Source organism: Lynx rufus, unplaced genomic scaffold, assembly GCF_022079265.1.
Source record: "Lynx rufus isolate CCGP_SWC_20201006 ecotype Redwood Valley unplaced genomic scaffold, mLynRuf1.p SCAF_3, whole genome shotgun sequence".
In the NCBI taxonomy this organism is placed as follows: Eukaryota; Metazoa; Chordata; class Mammalia; order Carnivora; family Felidae; genus Lynx; species Lynx rufus.
In genome coordinates, this window is record NW_025814845.1 from 89370590 (window position 1) to 89388157 (window position 17568).

General features: G+C 39.2%; 1 protein-coding gene across 1 annotated transcript in view; it reads right to left on the reverse strand.

The window, feature by feature from the left end:
- The window catches only part of ELOVL6 (ELOVL fatty acid elongase 6), a 143888-nt gene that overhangs the window by 36195 nt on the left and 90125 nt on the right, over positions 1-17568 (reverse strand). Inside the window, exon 3 of the mRNA XM_047091365.1 lies at positions 17341-17472. Coding sequence (XP_046947321.1) covers positions 17341-17472 — 132 coding nt within the window. The remainder of the gene's footprint in view (positions 1-17340; positions 17473-17568) is intronic.

A 17568-nucleotide genomic window follows, 5' to 3' on the forward strand; every position in this document is an offset into this window, starting at 1 on the left:
TGTAGCTATAGACTTGGTGTGTCCCTGGGAAGAGGTGAGTTCAGGATCTTCCTATGTTGCCGTCTTGATCTGGAATTTGCCTCTTCTTTTAATGACTTCAAACTTTAACCTAGTTCTACTCTATGAATTTAAGGATCAACGTCCTTAGGAGCACAGAAAATGACATCTTAGAGACACCAATCAGCAGATTAGAGAACACTCAAGTGCAATTCCTTCATTCCTGGGTGTGCTTAAAAATGGGTTCGGTTACAACAAAAACATATGAGATGGCAAGCAGTACAAGAAGTTAAGATAAAATCTCCTGAGCCAGGCTCAGGCTGTCTGTCTGTTCAAGATTGCTAAAGTTCTAGAGTTTGAAATATGTTCTTTTTAAAGGCAAGAATTAAGTTTTCTTCTCAGCTCTTCTCTCCTAAGTTCCGCAGTCTTTCCCTGGATCTTTAAAAAAAGAATTTTTTTTTTTTGTACCATACTAGTGTAAACTCCAATTTAAAGCTAGACCCTTATAAAGAACCCAAATTACTAACTCCTGCATAAGAGAACTCTGAATAGCTAATGAATGGTTTGTAATTTCAATTTGTAGACAATTATATAAAGCTGTATTGAAGATTTCTGCTCTAGCTCTGGGTGAAAACAAATACCTAGAATCAGTGAACCGTCTCTCTTGGCTACTTTAATTACCCTGCACATCCTTTCTAGGTCTGTGATGCTTATCCAGTTCTCAGAAAAAAATATATATATAAATAAATAAAAACATCTCTCTGCCCACCTTTTACCACTAGTAAACTATTGCTTTATTATCCTGTTAGGGAATTGCAATGTGTGAACAATGAAGTATTTAATGATATAGATTGGATTCTAAATCCCAGGGCTCCAAAAACTCTAATAACTATCACAGATGATAAAAGAACACAGGGAGGATTGCTTGGGTACTGCAGGCTCCTGCAAGTATGACAGTTTAGTCCTAAGTGATGATAAGAAGGGAACAAACAACCCCCACGAATTTTCACCTGCAAGTGTTTTGAAACCAATGGTAGAGAAAGAGTTGCAAGGAGACCTTGCTACCAGTTAAACTGCTGGTAGCACTGGCTAGAACTGCTGGTGTAAGGGAGAACCCAGGCACTCTTTCCCATGCAAAATCAAGTGAGAGCTAGGCAACCTGTCAGGTCCACAGCATCATCAAAAATACACGAGCAGGTACTACCTAAAGTTCTTGGTTGAAATATAGCGAAGATAATCTGACAGCTCTCATGAAAGAACTGCTAAAGCTTTTAACAATGAGGTCCAAAGAGGCTCGCAGCAGCTGTTTCACATGGGAAAGGCGTGATATTTAGGGGAATGGCTTGCACGTACCTAACGGCAGTGGATAATCCTAGTCTAAGTGACCAAAGTTTCTTTGTTTTTAAATTTTTATTTATTTTGAGAGAGAGACAGAGAGCACCAGCGGGGGAGGGGCAGAGAGAGGGAGACACAGAATCTGAAGCAGGCTCCAGGATCCGTGCCATCTGCAGAGCCCTACGTGGGGCTTGAACTCACGAACCGCAAGATCATGATCTGAGTCAAAGTCAGACGCTTAACTGACTGAACCACCCAGGCGCCCCAAGTAACTAATGTTTCTTTATTGGAACAACCCTGATCTCATGTCTTTTCTATGGTACTCCACTGTCCTCAAGGACATGAAAAGGCATGAAGAGAAAAAGATTCATCTCTCAGTGATTTCAGTTAATTCTCTGCTCACTAATGGGCCTCTCCAGAATAAACTTCTAGTATTTTTGCATGCCATTCATTTCTGGGATTCTTTCTGCCAGTCTACCACTGTGGCTAACTCAATTTGAATAATGTGTGTGTGTGGGGGGGGGGGGGGAGATGGGCAAAATAGGTGAAGGGGATTAAGAGGTACAAACCTCCAGTTATAAAATAAATAAATCACTGGGATTAAAAGTATAGCATAGAGAATATAGTCAAAGGTATTATAATTTTATATGGTGATAGATGGTAACTAGACTTACCATGGTGAGCAAATGCATAATATATGGAATTGTCGAATCACCATGATGTAGACCTAAAACTAATATAGCATTGTATGTCAACTATACTTCAATATTTGAAAATTTAAAAATATGATCAATATCAGCATCATCTGATGCATCACAGATAAGACAATTAGGCAATTTCATAAAAAGTTAGGTTTAAAGATTTTTTTAAGGTTTCACTTCTTCATTCAAAATCTTATATATATGTATATGTGTATATATATATATATATGTATATATACATATACATATATACACACACACACATATATATATATATATATATATATATATATATATATATTACCCTGCTGACAAAAAGGATTATTTAAAAATTTGTGAGGTAACACAGGAAGTTTAAACGTTGTAATCCTTAATTCAGTCTTAAAACAATCCTTAACAAATGCTTCAGGCGATATTACACTTACATCCTAAATCACCATGCACTCTTCAGGAATGCTCATGTTATTTCTCACACAAGTGTCAGAAAAGCTATCACAGTCCAGCTATTTAAGTACTAATTCATTTTGGTAAAACGATATAAAATGTCTTACGCGTCAGCTGTTTCAAGTTGTTATAACACTGGTAATACAAACATATTACTGAGGTCATACTTTCGTCCATACTCAAATATATTAATTGGATTAAGAATTAAAATTACAACGAAAGAATCTCAAGCTTAGCATTAAATTATGGAAAAGGCATGTACCAAAATATCAACAACAAATATCTGTGTGTGGTAAGATTAAAGGCTTTCCGTGTGCTTCCCAGGGTTTTCAGTCTTATCCACACAGACGTTTCACTTTTATAACTAGAAAAAGAAATTATTTAAGAAAAAAACACTCTTGAATAGGGTTTCTAATTGTAAGTAGACAAACGTTGCCAAGTGGACTGCCTTTCTGGCAGAAGGAGAGGCCATTCTCTGTCTGTGCTTACGTTAACCTGCAACTCTTTTCATGCATTACATTGGTGATGGTCTGAGTTTTCTATAAGCGTCTTACATTTATAACAAGCTGCCATAAATCCTAAGCTTTTGTCCTGTCTGGACTTGATCGTGACATGATGAGTGGGTTTTTTTTCCTCTTAATTTGGAAGAAAATAGATAAATCAGACAAATGTGGAGCCGCAGAGTGACCCACAGGTCAACAGCCCATGTAAGTAAGGAGAGGCCAGCCTCCCCACTGGCCAGAGCTCAAAGTGCCACCTGCAAAGCAGGATGACCTCTGTTTTCCTGGCTTCTTTTCAGTAAGCCCTTTTAATAGAAGCTTGGAATTCTCCCTCAAAATGCACATTTTTATTAAAAAAAACAAGCAAAATATCATATATTTACTTAATTATTATTTTCTTGGAAATACTAATTGGTAGTTCCTGGATTGAAGGGAAAAGTAGAAAATTTTTCCTATTTCCCCCTTTGGAAAGAAAGAGTTTCCAAAAAAAGGAAAGGAGAGTCACTAACAACTGTCTATTTCATTTTCCATTTCTATTTCACTGTCTGTTCATTTTCCTTTTTAGTTAAAGAAAAATACACACACACACACACACACACACACACACACATTTATTAAGCACCTTTTTGGACTAAGAGATGTGGCATAAGATCAGACAAAAATTCCTGCCGTTGTGGAGTTTAAACCAGTAGGAGAATGAACAAGATCAGAAAAACATAGAATGGGCTAGAAGGTAGTGAGTGCCAAAGGGAAAAATATCAGGTGAGGGCAGTAAGGAGCCTGTGGTGGAGAATGTTGTGACTTTAGAGAGGGAGACTGAGAAAGGCCTCACCCAGAAGGTGAGTCTTGAGCAAAGACTTGAAGGAGATGAGGGACGAGTGGTTGGAATATCTGGGCAAGGAGTGTTCTGGGCAGGAGGGCAAGTGTGTGGTCCCTGAGGGAGCAGCCTTAGCAGCATATTTAAGGAACAGCAAAAGGCTGGGGAGGGGGAAAGGGGGACAAGGCAGGGGGGAGGGGAGGAGAAAGAGAAGGACAGAGAGGGAGTTGGGGAGGGGAAAGGGAGGTAGGGGAGAGGTCAGAGTCGCAAAGACCAGAGTGTGTAGGGCTTTGCAGGCCTTTGGAAGACCCCTGCAATTACATGACAGCAATCTCAGGTTTCTTTTTTTAACAATTGAGATGTAATTGACATACAGCATTATATTAGTTTCAGGTGTGCAACCTAATAATTCAATATTTGTATATATTATGAAATGATTACCACAATAATTCTAGTCAATATCCATCAACACAGTTATAATTTTTGTTCTTGTGCTGAGAGCTTTCAAAATTTACTCTTAGCACCTGTCAAATATACAATAGAGTATTATTTATTATAGTAACCATGCTGTACATTACATCCACATGCTGTACTTATTTTATAACTGGCAGTTTGTACCTTTTTGGTCCTATTGCCCACCTTCTACCTCCTGTCTCTGGCAACCATCAATCTGTTCTCTATGAGTTTGCAGTTTTTTTGTTTTAAGATTCCACATGTATGTGAGATTATACAGTATTTGTCTTTCTCTGTCTGGCTCATTGTCACTTGGTATAATGTTCTCAAGGTCCATCCATATTGTCACGAGTGGCAAGATTTTATTCCTTAAAAAAAATTTTTTTTTTAAAGTTTATTTTCGAGAGAGAGTGGGGGAGGGGCAGAGAGAGACAGAGAGAGACAGAGAGAGACAGAGAGAGAGAGAGAGAGAGAGACAAAATCCAAAGCAGGCTCCCAGTTCTGAGCTGTCAGCACAGAGGCAGACTCGGGGCTCAAACCCAGGAACCATGAGATCATGACCTGAGCTGAAGATGGACGCTTAACTGACTGAGCCACCCAGTCACCCCCGATTTTATTCTTTTTTTATGAATGAACAATATTCCACTATATATATATCACTATATGTTTTTTTCTCTACTCATTCATCCATCGATGGGCACTTAAGTTGCTTCCATGCCTTGGCTATTCTAAATAATGCTGCAATGAACACAGGGGTGCATGTATCCTTTCAAGTTAGTGTTTTTGTTTCCTCCAGATAAATACCCAGAAGTAAAATTTCTGTATCATTTGGTAGTTCTATCTTCATTTTTTTGAGAACCCACCATTCTGTTTTCCATAGTGGCTACATCAATTTACATTGCCACCAACAGTGCACAAGGATTCCCTTTTCTCTGCATCCTTGCCAACACTTACTGTATCTTGTCTTTTGCAGATTTCTTTTTTTTTTTAATTTTTTTTAACGTTTATTTATTTTTGAGACGGAGAGAGACAGAGCATGAACGGGGGAGGAGCAGAGAGAGAGGGAGACACAGAATCGGAAGCAGGCTCCAGGCTCTGAGCCGTCAGCCCAGAGCCCGACGCGGGGCTCGAACTCACGGACCGTGAGATCGTGACCTGAGCCGAAGTCGGACGCCCAACCCACTGAGCCACCCAGACGCCCCTTCTTTTGCAGATTTCTTAAAGCATGTGTATAGTGTCACAGATGAAGCCTTAAGATAGCAAATAAAAACTGGACTGGGTGTGTCTGAGGAAGTTGACCACAAGAAATACGAAGGGTGAACAAGTGAACATGACTGAAAATGCCGATCACATGTGACTGGAGGAGTGGCCAAATGTCAGATTTTTATTCATTAATTCAGAAACTTTGTGTATGCCAAGGTGTTCCAGGAACAGCGAGACACAATTTGGCCTCAAGAACTCATAGAGCTTACCAGGAATCACATGGGTAAGGCAGCATATGTTCTGGTTAAATGATACATAACAAGTTTGGTAGAAACGGAGGTACGTGCTCAAATGATATATGCCTTTATAGAGATGGCATTCTAAGCTAGGTCAAAGCGATGGCTAATATTTAAGGGAAAAAATGGAGGGAAAATGGAGAAAGAGAGGGAGGTGTGGTGTATTCAAGGACATGAAGTTAGGATGGGCAAGTGTGTTTTGCAGGCAATAAACAAACCCATGTTGGCTTGGGTGGAAAATCTGTATAGGGCAGTGGTGAAAGGTGGTTCAAGGTAAGATTACAATTGTTTTATGGACAGACTGAAGTTTAAACCTATAGGCAAAGGAGTTTCAATTAAGATTTCTACAGGAAAATGGTATGGTATGTCGAGTTGCTTGGATAGAGAAAACACGTGGGAGGTAGGAATTAATGGTGGCAAATAACTTAAGGGAAGTGATAAAGGTCATGACTGGAGTGTCCAGTGTGGGGATGGAGTGGTGTAGATGCTACTCTAATTATTGGAGAGTAATTATACAACCCAGTGACTGGTTAAAAGAGTTATTTGTGTATTTCGAATGACTTAAAGATGTTTGCTAATAAAATAGTGACAAATTTTGAGATATTTTATGGGATCAACAAAAGGGATCTGGCTTGAATATTTTAAATTTGAGTGATGCTATGTCAAACATTTGGGAATGTTACTGGCAGGGGAGCAAGTTTCAGGTGAGAGGCAATGCTAAAAAGAAAAACTTGTGAGGGCTAAGTTGGCAAATGATCATGGGTATTTTTTTCCTTTTTCTGTTTCATTGAGCCAACACAATGTCTCAGTGGGTATAAATAGAATAGCTATTTCTTTTACCATTCAAATTAGGACATTCTGAGAGTGAGAGGGGAGCTATTAATAATTACACTGGGACAATGGGCATAGAGCTAAGACTGTCCAGACCAAGCGAGGATGTGTAGATCTGTTTATAAGCTCTATCTTACTGTTAAAGGATGGAGAGTTGCCCTTTCCTTATCTTTATTATTGCTCTTGGTTTTTCCAAAGGAGTCAAGTGATTCAATTACTGTCACTTCATTGTAATTTGAGGCTACAGTCTATTCTGGCAAAGAATCCAGTTTTAAACATCGAAAGAAAAACACAATACCAGTGAAATAGCCTATGCCCTGTAACTCCTCTCTGTTATCCACTACTGATGCTTCTGGAAGAACTAATGAAGTGCAGAGGGGAGAATCACAGATAACTCTTTGTTGGCCCTGGAACTTGATGTAAGGTCTCAGCTGAAGTAGCATTTTACTGAAATGCTGTATCTGAAAACAGGGGGATGGCATGACATTCCCAAGAAGCTGACAGCATGCGGAAAAGAGTGTGCATGCGTGTGTGTGTGTGTGTGTGTGTGTGTGTGTGTGTGTGAATGATGCACACACACATGCTGGAGAGGAGCAGGCAGGAAAAGAGCTCTTTTTATCCTGTAGCGGTGATTTGTTTGCTAGTTCCTCTGTAGCAAAATTGTTGAACAGAATAACAAAATTGAAACTCATACGGAGTAGTACCGTGGAGGGTATTCTGGCAGCTCTCAGGTGGAAAGGGACTCAAGTACATCTCAAAATGCTAAAGAATGCCACTGTCTTTCAGCCTAGACATTGTCACCTTCATTTATGAAAACACGGTGCCTTTCATCAGGCAAGGAAACCAAGTCTGGAAGTACTGAGTAAATGTAGGGATTATTTTTCTTATGGCACTGGAATATTTTGCCCTCACTGTTTGTTAGGCTTCTTGCCTTAATAATTTATTGGATTTTTTATTCTATGTAGATGCTTCACATTTCTCTTGATGCGAAGGGAAACAGAATGTGTTTTGCTGTCATTGCTTTGCCCTGACCTTTGAAACAACCATGTCATCTGGTTATTTGGTTATCGTGTTACTTCCAGTCTCTGTTGTTTTCCGTATCAATAAACAATTTACTTTTGAGAAAAATCGATTTGATTCTGCAAAAAAACCTTTTATACCCCCTGCCTTCAGAAAATAAGATTTTTCTATACATCTATTAGATATAGTTTAAAAAATGAGACAGAAGCTATAATTTATAAATATGGCATCAGAAGCAGAATATTTCTGTGGTGTGGTCCCTTGATAAAATGGCACAAAATCCAGAGACAAAAAAATGCACAAAGTGTATATATATATATATATGTATATATACATGTCATATATATGTCATATATACATATATTTTACAGTCTCAAATAGACTATATGTAAAAAGAAAGCCTTTTGACAACATGAGATGAACAAATGTTTAAGTGACCAATATCTGACTTCCATCTGTCTACATGTTGTCTATCAGACCATATATCTTTATACAAGATAGAAACACTAGATAGTCAAGAGTCCAACAACAAATGTTCAGAAAAGAAAGGTCCTAAAATTATCCTTCAGCCATAACTGAAAGGACACTCTTAACTGAGGACTGTTATCAGAAAACAGAAAACACGAAATATTCATAATTCTAACTATACATTTGCCATTATGGAGGGAGGGGAAGTATGAGGATCAATAGGGCAAAATTTGTATTTTGCCATAACATTGATTGATTGATTTAATTTTAGAGAGAGAGAGTGCACAAGTGAAAGAGGGGCAGAGGGAGAGAGAATCTTAAGCAGGCCCCATGCTCAGCAGGAAACCTGACCTGGGGCTTGATTCCACAACCCTGGAGTCATGACCTGAGTGGAAATCAAGTTGAATGCTCAACCACGGAGCCACCCAAGCGTCCTTACCTTGTTTTATTTCACGTACACAAGCATTTCACCAGAATCCTCTAAGTACAATTGCTAGCTTTTCTTTTGAAAAGTAGATTTTTTTCATTATTTGCTTTCAACTTAAAAAAAATTGCCATCTATACTTTGTGTCAAACACAATTATCTTTTTCATGTTTGACTTACTTGTAATGACATAAAATCTTACAAAAAAAGAGTTGAAGACTCCATTGGACCCTCTCTGATCTGGTCATTCTCTCTGCCTCCTCAGAAACAGAGATAGCGTGAACCTTCAAAAGTTATTTTTATGCTTTTACTGCATATATGTTAATAAATAAAATGTAGTGTTCATTTATGGGTTCTGAAACTTTTCATAAATGGTATCACATTCCCATGATTATTCATTCAGCAGCTTGCTTTTCTTTTCTTTCTTTCTTTTTCTCTTTCTTTCTTTCTTTCTTTTTCTTTCTTTCTATAACTACTCAGCATATGCTTTCTAGAGGTATCGTTTCCTTTGTTAATTCTGCCCCCCTTGGTGCTACATTTAAAACTGTAAAATTTATAACCTGCTATCAATGCAATAGAGATTTCCTCCTATAGCATTTATAGCTCATGTATCCATTTCATTTTTATAATTACTATCAGTAGAATCATTCTTTGTAAAGTTTTCTTTGTAGATCAAGAGGGAACGCTTTTGGCAACCACAGAACAAAATACTAGACAAGAGGTGCTTGAGAAAAAATTGATTAAGTTGTTCCAAAATTTGTCATTTTCTTTGTTTCCTCATTTTACAGGTCAATGATTTATTTTCCCCTTCAACACATTTTTTATTTTTATTTATTTACTTATTAATTTTTGAGAGAGAGAATGTGCACATGCCTGAGCATAGGATAGGGGCAGAGAGAGAGGGAGACAGAGAATCTTAATCAGGCTGCCCACCCAGCTCAGAGCTTGACATGGTGCTCAATCCCCTGACCCTGATCATGACCTGAGCTAAAACCAAGAGTAGGATGCTTAACCAACTGAGCCACCCAGGTGCCCCAACAAGATTTTTATTTTTATTTATTTATTTTATTTTATTTTTTTCCAACAAGTATTTTATTTTTTATTTTTTTTCAACGTTTATTTATTTTTGGGACAGAGAGAGACAGAGCATGAACGGGGGAGGGGCAGAGAGAGAGGGAGACACAGAATCGGAAACAGGCTCCAGGCTCTGAGCCATCAGCCCAGAGCCCGACGCGGGGCTCGAACTCACGGACCGCGAGATCGTGACCTGGCTGAAGTTGGACGCTTAACCGACTGCGCCACCCAGGCGCCCCTCCAACAAGTATTTTAGATGCCATAATTTACTCATCTGAATAGTTTCCATTGGTCTTATTATATATTTGTTGCCTTAACAATTGCTAATAGTTCTCCAGATATTAAACACTTATGTGTGTGTATGAAAATCACAAGTAGATTTAATTAAATACCATTCATCTGCTGCTTTGCACTGTTAAACATACTTTTCTGAATGTTTCCTGTACTATATTTAAGCACTTTATTCTTGGAAATCTCACTAAAGAATACTTTTCTATTCAGCTGGAATATATTTTATACTTAAGCCAACACTGAAATTTAATAAAAATTAAAATAAGGCCAGGAAATAAAAATGAGTTTCAAAGGGAAAAAACTTCCAGCTAATAACAAGGCGAGGAGTCAAACTTGCAAAGTATAGAACATCTGATTTTGTCAGGAAGCATAAAACAATTGAGGCCAGACTGAATCACTGGGAAACATGAGTAAGCAAATCTGAAGCAAGTGTGATACTGGCATCTATAAATACGCAGTACATCTTATTCTGATGTACAATGACTAGACACCTTGCTTTGACCCTGTTCTGGGTCAGAGACCTGGAAGGCTCCTTGGAACTCCTTATGCTACCAACGAGAAGGAAACACTGCCAGATAGATCCTGGCAAAAGCTGCCTGAATCAGAATCACACACATCTCTACCCAATCTCGAAGGATTCCGGGGCACCTGAGTGGCTCAGTCAGTTAAGCACCCAACTTCGGCTCAGGTCATGATTTCACGGTTCGTGGGTTTGACCCCCGTGTTGGGCTCTGTGTGGACACCCTGAAGCCTGCTTCAGATTCTGTGTCTCCCTCTCTGTCTCTGCCCCTCCCTCACTCATGTTCTGTCTCTCTCTCTTAAAAATAAATAAACATTAAAAAAAAATTTTTTTGGGGGGGGGCGCCTGGGTGGCTCCGTCGGTTAAGCATCCGACTTCGGCTCAGGTCGTGATCTCGCGGTCCGTGAGTTCGAGCCCCGCATTGGGGTCTGTGCTGACAGCTCAGAGCCTGGAGCCTGTTTCAGATTCTGTGTCTCCCTCTCTCTCTGCCCCTCCCCCGCTCATGCTGTCTCTCCCTGTCTCAAAAATAAATAAACGTTAAAAAAAAATTAAAAAAAAAAAGTCGTGACAAGTTATTAAAAAAAAAAGAAAAAAAATTTTTTTTTAATTTAAAAATTTTTAAAAAAATTAAAAATCTGGAAGGGTTTGAAGTCATTAAATAAATACGTCGAAAATCCTTTACAAAGCAACAGTAGTCAGGCGGCTGAGGTATCATAGCAACATAATTTAATGACTCAGCAGGGTCAGAGAAGAATGGATCATAGGCACCTTGAAGTGTTTGAGGATTTTTGTCATGAGACACAATCTCATCCAAAGGATCTACTAATTCAAAGTACCAGAATTTTTCTCAGTATTTATCCCAAGGAAATGTTCAGATAGCTAGAGCCAACCGCCACATAGAATTATCTCATTAAAATAAGGAAGTGCTTATCCTTAGGTTGGGTGGAAGGTAGGCTAGATGTAGTAGGGCACTGTGTCATCATCCCAGTCATATTCCTAAAGACTGATACCAGAAGCTCATGGTTTGAATCTGAACAGGGTCTGCAGGGTGTAGGTAATGGGGAGAAACTGCCAAGAAAACCTCGGAGACATTATTATCAAATAAAATGAATACATTGCAGACCTGGTGAAAGCTCAGTCATGATCATATTCTATTGACTCCATCAAAACTTATGACAGCTTTCAATAAATTAAATAGGGGCTCAGTTGGTTGAGTGTCAGACTCTTGATTTCAGCTCAGGTCATGATTTCATGGTTCTTGGGTGCAGCCCCGTGTCGGGCTCTGTGCTGACAGCAGGGAGCCTGCTTGGGATTCTCTGTCTCCCTTTATCTCTGCCCCTTCCCTATTTGTGCACATGTGAGCACGTGTGCTCTCTCTCACAATAAACAGACATTAAAAAAATAATTAAAAATTAAAATTAAATGCTACATGGCCTGTATGAAGGCTAGTGTCACATATTCAGTGAGTATCCCAAAGGAAAGAGATAGAAGAAAAATATTCTATAGTTTGGGGCGCCTGGGTGGCTTAGTTGGTTGAGCGGAGAACTCTCAATTTTGGCTCAGATCATGATCCTAGGGTGGTGGGATCAAGCCCTGCGTTGGGCTCCATGATGAGCACGGAGCCTGCTTGAGATTCTCTCTCTCTCTCTCTCTCTCTCTCTCTCTCTCTCTCTCTCTCTCTCTCTCTCCCCCCCCCCCCCTGTCCCTCTCCCTGGCTTGCTCTCTTTCAAAAACAAAAAACAAAATGCTCTATAGGTGATTCTTGCCAAACTATGGAAAACCCCACACCACTTTCTGAAATAGACTGGTATGAAGACAGGGTTTTATTTGCTTGTTTGTTTTTGCTTAAGTACTCTGGATGTCCAAATTAATTCTCATCTCTGTTGTCTCAGTTCTTGAGTAAACAGTGTGTGGCCTCTGGAAATTAGTCATAGTTGAACCTCTGGCTACTATAAAAAGCTAAGGGGTAAGCTTGAGAAGTTGTGGAAAAGAAATTATTCTTCAACAGCAAAATACTCAAAACAATCACATTTTCAATGATTTTTCAAAAAAACAAAAACAAAAAACTTACTGTTTCTCCCCTCCTTCCATTTATAATTTCTCTAACTGAAAATTTGGGTTCTCTTTCTTTCTTTTTCCAAATAGATAATATCTTATCCTGTAATGGCAAAGAGCAGGGAAGTAGAGTAGATCCAGGTTACCTAATACCAGAATGTCTCCTGAGCAAGGAATTTTTAACTTCTCTATTAGGCTCTATTGACACATAGACTTGAAAATTTGTGACTTATATAGTAAGGTAAAAGCCATTCAAAAATTTTCTCTGAAAACATATGCTTATAAATAATAATGAAGTTATCCTATCTGGCCAAAATAGAGAAATTCTTACTAACTTTCACCAAAACATCTCTGAGCCAAAAGCATCTTTTGAAGGTTTATATCAACTCCATTCCAAATAAAGGTAGCAAGTATTCTTAAGATTCTCTAGAATTGGGTATGAGATCATGTGCATATATATTGAATAATGTTCTAAATGCAGACAAGCAAACAAGATAACACATCACAGAAAAAACTTTATCTCCTTATTATTATTATTTTTTTAATGTTGATTTATGTTGAGAGAGAAAGTCTGAGTGGGTAGGGCCAGAGAGAGACAATCCCAAGCAGGCTCCGTGCAGTCAGAGCAGGGCCTGACACAGGGCGTGATCTCATGCACCATGAGATCATGACCTGAGCCAAAATCAAGAGTCAGACGCTTAACTGACTGAGCCACGCAGGTGCCCCAAATCCTTTTTATTTCTAAACTGCCAGTCCCCTAGAACTACGCTCTACCAGCAATGAAATTTTTTGTTTTATTTTCTAGAAATACGAGGCATTTAATAAAATCATGTCTCCTCTGTTTTTCCAGATATAAAATTGAATACGTTTTTTCTACTACCTTTTTAGATACTTTTAGAAATACTCAAATGTATTAATAAACAATATATAGGTATTTTGTGTCTAGGAGTAAAATTTACGTAAACATTATGTAAGAAATATATCATTCTGTATTTAATATTTTCTTCCAATGTGTCATTGACCAGAATTCTTTAGGCACAGAGGAACTTCAATATACTCTTTCTAACATGGAACCAGGTTCAGTTAATAGAACAATAGAATTCTATTGTCAGTGTTTTCCAAATTCCTATTAGAATATTATAATTTTTACAGGATCCTCAATTGTCAATGCTTTAACTCTATGTAGTCCTGCTTTTTAAATTTTTTTGCAAAATATGGCTCCAGAGAAAGTAACTAAAAGAATTAAAGAAACAGAAGAGAAAACAAGAAGAATTTGTCAATCTAAAAAAGATAAGGTACTGTTAACAGCTGTTGCACATGCGTTGTAGGATAAAAATAAATAAATAGTTAGTGGCTGACATTGGGATTTGGATTTTGGCATGAGAGGAAGGAGATATAAGAAAGTAAACGAGGGGCGCCTAGGTGGCTCAGTCGGTTGGGTGTCCGACTTCAGCTCCGGTCATGATCTCGCAGTTCATGGGTTCGAGCTCTGCATCAGGCTCTGGGACTGACAGCTTGGAGCCTGGAGCCTGCTTCATATTCTGCGTCTCCCTCTCTCTCTGCCTCTCCCCCGCTTGTGCTCTGTCTCTATCTCAAAAATAAATAAACATTAAAAAAATTTAAAAAAAGAAATTAAGTAAAAACTAGTGGTAAATATGAATTAGAAGTATTAGTACTAACTCTGAATACATCTCTTGAAAAAAAAATTCTATTTCTGGCCTCTGAAAGGCCTAGAAATAAGAACTACCTTGGCATGAACAATCACCACCACAACTCACCAGTTTGTAAATACTATCTTCCTTACCCCAAAGGAACTAGGGCTCCAAGGAGAAATGACTAATCGCATTTCCAGATAAGAAATATACAATATGCCTGGCCTAGAACATCTTGTCACCATCCCCACCCCCACCACACACACACAAATCAAGCTATGAGCACTACTCAGTGCATGTGAAAGGATTCAGGAGCCAACTTGATGAGACTCACCGTGACCAAAGATCGATAATTTAGCATCAAAAAGAATAATAGCAATGAACTAAAATATACCCAAATCAAATTCATCTAAAAATCATTGACACATAAAGTAGAAATCCATGAGTGCATAATGATACTTAAGAAAAAAATTATTATTTACATGCTGGGTAACCAAATTTTTTTTAAGTTTATTTATTTATTTTGAGAGAGAGAGAGAGAGAGAGAGAGAGTACTCTCAAGCAGGGGAGGGGCAGAGAGAGGGAGAGAGAAAATCCCAAGCAGGCTCCACACTTCAGCGGAACTGTGAGATCATGACCTGAACTGTGAGATCATGAGCTGAAGTCAAGACTTGGATGTTTAACCAACTGAGCCAAGCAGGCGCCTCAAATTATTTTCTTTTGTGAAGCTGTTAAATATGGCCAAAGAATCAAGCACTTGCTCTGCCTATGCGGTAATAACTGTATATACTTTAGGATAACTGGATAGTTGATAAAGGCAAATTTCTTCTTATAGAAAGTCTTGTCAAATGTTACACCTGAATATAATCAAACTTCTAGATCTAACTACCAACTAACGAAGAATACAGGGGACAGAAGAACACCATCAGGAAAATCAGTGAGTCTGGGGGAAACTGTAAGGGGCGAATGATGTGCTGTCTTCAAAAGATGGATGGGGAATTGGGAGTTTGGGGAGGGCTGAGGAGGGAGGAAAATAGAAACCTGTAAGTAAAAAGAAACATCCAAAGGAAACATATGGATCTAATTTTGATCCAGATTCTTAAAAACAAATTGAAGAAAAAAATTTTTTTCAACTGGGAAAATCTGAACCCTGAAGGATAAAGAATTATTACTAATTTAGGTTACTTAACTTATGAGTACTTAACTTTTAGAAGTGGCACCATTTCATTCAGAAATATTTCAGTTTGTATTATTTCCAGATAATTTGGGGGACAGAGGAAAGTTGGTAGAACGTAGACGAAAGAGTATTAACCCATCGGTGATAATTGTTTAAACAAGGTAACTGGTGCATGGGTTTCCTTATACTCTGCTCATATGTGTTCAAGATTTTAAAAAACAAAAGATAAAGCCTTTTGTTGAAAATTCTGTAAAAAATGCTGAAAGCATCCTTAGGATAAAGATAACTTTTTCCTCTGGGTGCTTGGGTGGCTCAGTTGGTTGAGCATCTGACTTTGGCTCAGGTCATGGTCTCGGGGTTCATGAATTTGAGCCCCACATCGGGCTTGCTGCTGTCAGTGCAGAGCCCGCTTGGGATTCTCTGTCCCCCTCTCTCTGCCCCTCCCCTGCTTGGGCTCTCTTAAGAATAAATAAACGTTTAAAAAAAAGAACTTTTTCCTCAAATATCAAAATACTTCAGTAGAGGCATGTTCTGTGAACCTCAGATGCGAATAAAAATGAAAACACTGCTTTGTATTATAGAGAATCATGTCCTAATACAGATTGAAATGGAAGAATTTTTTAATGACAGATCCACATCATGAGCACTTCACCTGCAGAACTTACAAAAGGCACCAAATTAGAGTATAGTCAGTAGTAGCAAGTAAATGAGCGTTTGGATGCAGGGTTCTGACATAATGGAAATGTATGATCATCAGAGTTTATGAAAATCCTCTTCCTGTCTGATCACTTTTAATAAGGCTTAAGTAAGTAATGAGGTTTCCTATTTCTGCTTAGTGGTAGAACAGTTAATATGTAGTACGAAAAAATAAAAATGATTATTCAGAAATATTAAAATAGTTCTCATTACAATATATCTACATCTACCCCCCCCCCCACACTCCCCCTTACCCCAAGCCTAGTTATACACTTGTGGGTTCTGACAAGCAAAACACACACAAAAAACAGGTACCTTTGTTAGCACTATAGGTATTTTCTGGCACTTGTTTGGACACCAGCTGTATGCTAATTAGTCTTGTGAATGCTTAGATCACCAAATATCATAAAACTAGAAAAGCTCCTTCAAGCTTCCAGGAGTGTGTCTGAATGTTGGCTGGCAGCTGCACCTGGAGAGATAGACCTGGCCCTGACAGCCTCTAGGAGGACTTCTAGCCAATACAAAGTGACAACGAGTTAGCTAAACATAAGCCAGTTGGTCAGCTCAGGCAATGGGGGGTGAACAGTGCTTTTGGGGATGCAGAGCAAAAGCGTTCTCTGGTCTAGCAATACTAACATAGACAGGTGTCCAGTATCTAGCCATGTGTCTGAGTGCTATTGTTTGATTACATATTAGTTGGTTGGGGGGGGGGGGAGGGGTGGTCAGCCCTGGTGACCTGGAGGGACGGGACAGGGGCGAGGGGTGGGCATGATGGCGGGGCCCGTGGGCAGCGTCTGGTGGGCCTCCATCACCGTCTGGAAGCATCGGGGCTTGCACCCTGACCCTGCGGGCTCAGCCGTGGTCGGGGACCACATCAAGGCGGCGGCCGTGTGGCCCCCGTCCCCCGCCTCGCTCACCCCTACTGTCCGGGTACCTAGGGAGTCCCGACGTGGAGGTTTAAAGACGCTTCGGGTGGGGTCGCCCGGCAGCCTCAGGTCAGGGCGATCGGGCCCTGGCGTACCCAGCACATTCAAACCCTACTTTGCCACACACCAACACCGGTGTGGCTTTGCATTTAGCGCTTCATCTATATTTAAGCAACACAAGTAATGGAATTGACACACTGCTTCTAGGCCTAAGAGATAAACTGGATCACTGCACCAGCCGTATGGACAAGAAACGAGACAGCCTGAAAAGAAGAGATTGAGTATATTATGGCAAGTCGGTTGCAATGGAGGCCTACTCTCTGGACATGACTTTATTTTACCTTCAATGTACTGAACAATCAAAAATATGTGATATAAAATAAAATGCTCAAACATTGCTCCTTTAGCCAGGTCTGAGGAAATGGATGGACGGCACTGGGAAAATGAAAATAAAACCTACCTGAAGACTGCAAGGGTCAGAGACCAGAGCACTAATGGCTTCCTCAGTTCAAACTTCGCCCGTTTGTTCATGAGGTGCCGACCACCAAAGATAAAGGCAGCATACAGAGCGGAAAACAGGAAAGATTTCTTCCTATAACAAACAAAACCCCAACATCTTATGAAATGAAAATCTTTAAGCAATTTATTTTTACTCATCAGAAATCTATGTTTAAATTATTCGTAATTT